The sequence below is a fragment of the Echinococcus granulosus genome (genome assembly GCF_000524195.1).
Source record: "Echinococcus granulosus chromosome Unknown EG_S00114, whole genome shotgun sequence".
Taxonomy (NCBI): domain Eukaryota; kingdom Metazoa; phylum Platyhelminthes; class Cestoda; order Cyclophyllidea; family Taeniidae; genus Echinococcus; species Echinococcus granulosus.
In genome coordinates, this window is record NW_020170494.1 from 171,662 (window position 1) to 175,265 (window position 3,604).

General features: G+C 40.7%; 1 protein-coding gene across 1 annotated transcript; it reads right to left on the reverse strand. All coding sequences in view use genetic code 11, as the record gives it.

Annotated features, from left to right (window-relative positions):
• Positions 1–2,033: 2,033 nt before the first annotated feature.
• Positions 2,034–2,321, reverse strand: EGR_08667 (GTP-binding protein-related protein; the record flags this gene model as incomplete). The annotated part of the gene is made up of 1 exon (XM_024497916.1): positions 2,034–2,321. The coding sequence occupies one exon, from the start codon at positions 2,319–2,321 to the stop codon at positions 2,034–2,036; it is 288 nt and encodes a 95-aa protein (XP_024347686.1).
• Positions 2,322–3,604: the final 1,283 nt, after the last annotated feature.

Genomic DNA, 3,604 nt, shown 5'->3' on the forward strand with positions numbered 1-3,604 from the left:
AGTCAACGACATCGTCGTGCCGGTGTAGAGAGGAGGGGGATTTTTTACTAAAAAAACTCAAACTCATGGGAAATTTAATTCTGTCAAGTCGAGATGGGCCAGTTATAAGCAAATGATAATGAGTAGGAGCTAATTCGCGTCTGGACTGGTTGAAACCACAAATCCACTTCCTCTCAAACCTCTTGTAGTAACAGTCAGGTAAGTATCAAACAGATCTAATTGAAAAAAAAAATTATGGTTCGCGTCACTGTAGGAGAGAAAATGTGTAAATGTGCAAATACTAACCGCCTCGTCGCCTATCCTGCTAGCTTCCTGGAATTCTGTGTGGAGGTTCAGACGCTGAGTTTCTAACCGCTCTACCTCTTCTTCATAGTCCCGGACCTCCTGGTTTTGTTTAATCTGAAATATCAGTGTTAAATAATATTTTAATGATTAAAGTATAAGATAGATTTCAAACCAAATTGTATAAACTTTAGTTGATGAACTAATAGCGACTAATGCTCTTCCATCTACCTTTAAACCACTTCCAGAGTAAACTCACAAGACGTTCAAAAAATCCGCTGTTAAAGGCGTCGGTTAGACCGCGGCGTTGAACGCTGTGAGCTAACGCAGTCACGTTGAGCTCTGGTTGAGCCTTCACGAAAGGTGTGAAGTTCTCGTTGACACGATGGAGTGTGGATCCAGTGGGTAGTACTGCAGATTTAAACGTCGGTGTGGTCAATTTCCGCCGAAGAACTCGCTCAATCAACATATTTCGGTCTGGTAAGTAATGGTGAGATAATATTTACTGATAAAGGCAGAGTAGTTACTTTATAATTTGAATTACACTGACTGTAAGGTAGGCACTTAAATGCAAAAAATAACATTATTTTGTCAGAACTCATAATCAATGTTATGCCAGTATGATAAAGAATCCTATAGTATGAAGTATTAACTTCCCTCAATGTAAATATGAATAGCAGTTAGGTATCCAAACCCATTTCTCATGTACCCCGTTTTCTCCGGTTATCGACTTAGGAACCACAAATAATTCATAATGAAAATAATTAAGCTCAAATAGGAGTATTCTAAGAATATACACTAGCTCAATTTAAAGATAATGCACCAGTGAATGGCACTCATGCATTAATTGTAGAAAAACCCAAATTGCTTTTAAGCAACTGGCTCGTAAAGGATTCTTATTAATAAACTATCTTCAAAAGGATCACATATCAACCTAACTTGAAAATATACTGTACTTTACAGAACAGGCCGGCTAAGTATCTTTCAGCAACAATAAACTTACCTCAGTTTGATGGTTTTGCGAAAATTGAATAGTTTATGGTTTAAAGAAAAACACAAACCCATACAGCCGCACGAATATCATGCTAATTAAACAACAGCATAAAAATGTACACATTTTGGTGCCTCAGACCGTGGAATGAACGACTATACCACCAAGTTCACGTTAACCACTGGGTCATTTGTTAGTACTTATGAGCTGTAGCAACTTGGATACCTACTAGAGCAAAATGAACTGCGGTCTGCGTTTTTACACCCATCGGCAAGTGTAAAGCAACCGAGGCTTGCATATTGTTATGAAAAACAATGGATAGTCAGTTAAAAGTCCCCAAGTCACCACCTTTTCATAGCAAATAACAAGAACAACATGAGATATCGACACGAGGAGTGCTCATTTGTGAGCTAATTTCTGAAATTATGGCTCATCTCCCTACTTCAAAGAAATGGACGCTAACAACGATAGAAGAGGAGGGAAAAACAAAGCGTCATTTGGGTATTTAAATGAAAAAAAAGCCAAGCTGAATTTACTTCAATATAACAAAGAACTGAGAACCAGTGAAAGTCAGAGCATCACTTCAACTACAGACTACTACGTTTCTTTTTAAACAATAATGCAATCCTACTGTCTATGCACAGGCACTCAAGAAGAGAATACGGGTCACAGTTCTATTTACACGTCCCAATTTCACATAAGCACGAGCAGTCAGATCAAGGGGTAAAAGGGAGGGTTTCGAAGCCTTCCACATCCCTTATCACTCCACCTCGTGCCGATCGAGGTTGGCGTAGACGCGTCGTAGCTTCTCCTTCTTCTTACGATTGCGCCCCACACCCATTGCTCCCACTTTCCCCATCTCCACCTCGCCGATCTTTTTGACAGCGGAGAGTTGTCGCCAGGGCTTCTTGCCCACGGCAGAAGAGGTCGTGACACCAGAAAGAAGGCTGGCTCCGCCAACCGTTGTGCTCGACGCCACCGTTGACCAGGAGGCCGTTGAGACGGTGTCATCGTCATCATCATCGTCGGCGTTGAGGGCTCGAGGCATCGATGCGAGCTTTTTTTTGGAACGAATGAGTGGATGTGCACCCACTACCGATTGCTGTGAACGAAGAATGGACGTATGATAAGGTCTAGTTAGTGATGCCGGTGTATTCAAAAGTAAAATAAGAGGCTGATTTCGAGCACTTAAGCGGAGCAAAAGAGATCACTTTTTATAAAAGGAGGAAATTGAATTCTCGCAATGGGATTTTGATCAAGAATGCCTTGCTCTAGGCAAAGGCATTTCCTAAAATAGTTTAAGCATTGTGCAGGTCCGACTAAATACTACCGATTTCGTAGCGTGTGGTCACACGCACCAGATATACCAATAATTTAGGCCGCTTATTCTTTTCAATGCATCTCAATGAGTGTCTAAGATAAAAGCAATTCAATAAAAATTCCAATGATGAAAGCACTAACTATATTCCGCGATCACCAAATGCAAGAGCCATACTCGCTCTTATCAAGACATTCGACACAAACGCTTTATCAGAAAAAGGCAGGTTTACCAGTAGATGGTATAAAAACAGTCCTGTCCTCGATTTGAAAGTACTATTTAAGAGGTTTGATAGATGATTATAAAAAAATATTCCTATTTTAATTATTCTACCGCATACGACTGCCGGTTCTACACTTAAAGGCAAATTTTTCTACCATTTGTTCTAAACTGCACATTCAACACTTTTTGTGAAAGCATTGGCCGAGTTGTAAATAAGTCGCCTAATCTTTGTGTTTCTGCAAAGTTTCTGATGGCAGCCCGTAACATTCTCATTTAAACTTTCAAATACATTTCGCTTTTTGTGTAAAAAAGTGCTTTTTACAAACCAAAACATCAAATTCCGACACACAATCCCATACTACAAAGATCAAGGAGCGCGTTAGTTTCCCTTGCTTTTTCATTATTTCACGCCCATCCGTACTCGAAATATTGTGAAAAGCTACGCGAAAGACGGTTTTAAAGGAGAGTAAATATCGCTTAATACATTGTCCTCCTATTGGACACTGCGCAATGGTGTTTATTCCGTGACTGAATGACTACATTACCGCTTCACACCCAGTGAATTAGGTGCTCTCGCGCCACCTTGGTAACCAGTCGAATGGGAGGCATTCTTCACGAGGACATGACTATGAATATTCACACTAAGTACACTTAATAACACATTCAAGTGGAGGAGGATTAACCTGGGAGGTGAGAGCGATTCGGTCGAACTCTGTAAGAATGTTTGCTTCTTCCTCCCCCACAGCTGTCATTCCCCTCCTCTCCGCCCCAGCACGACGATGTCGTTGATG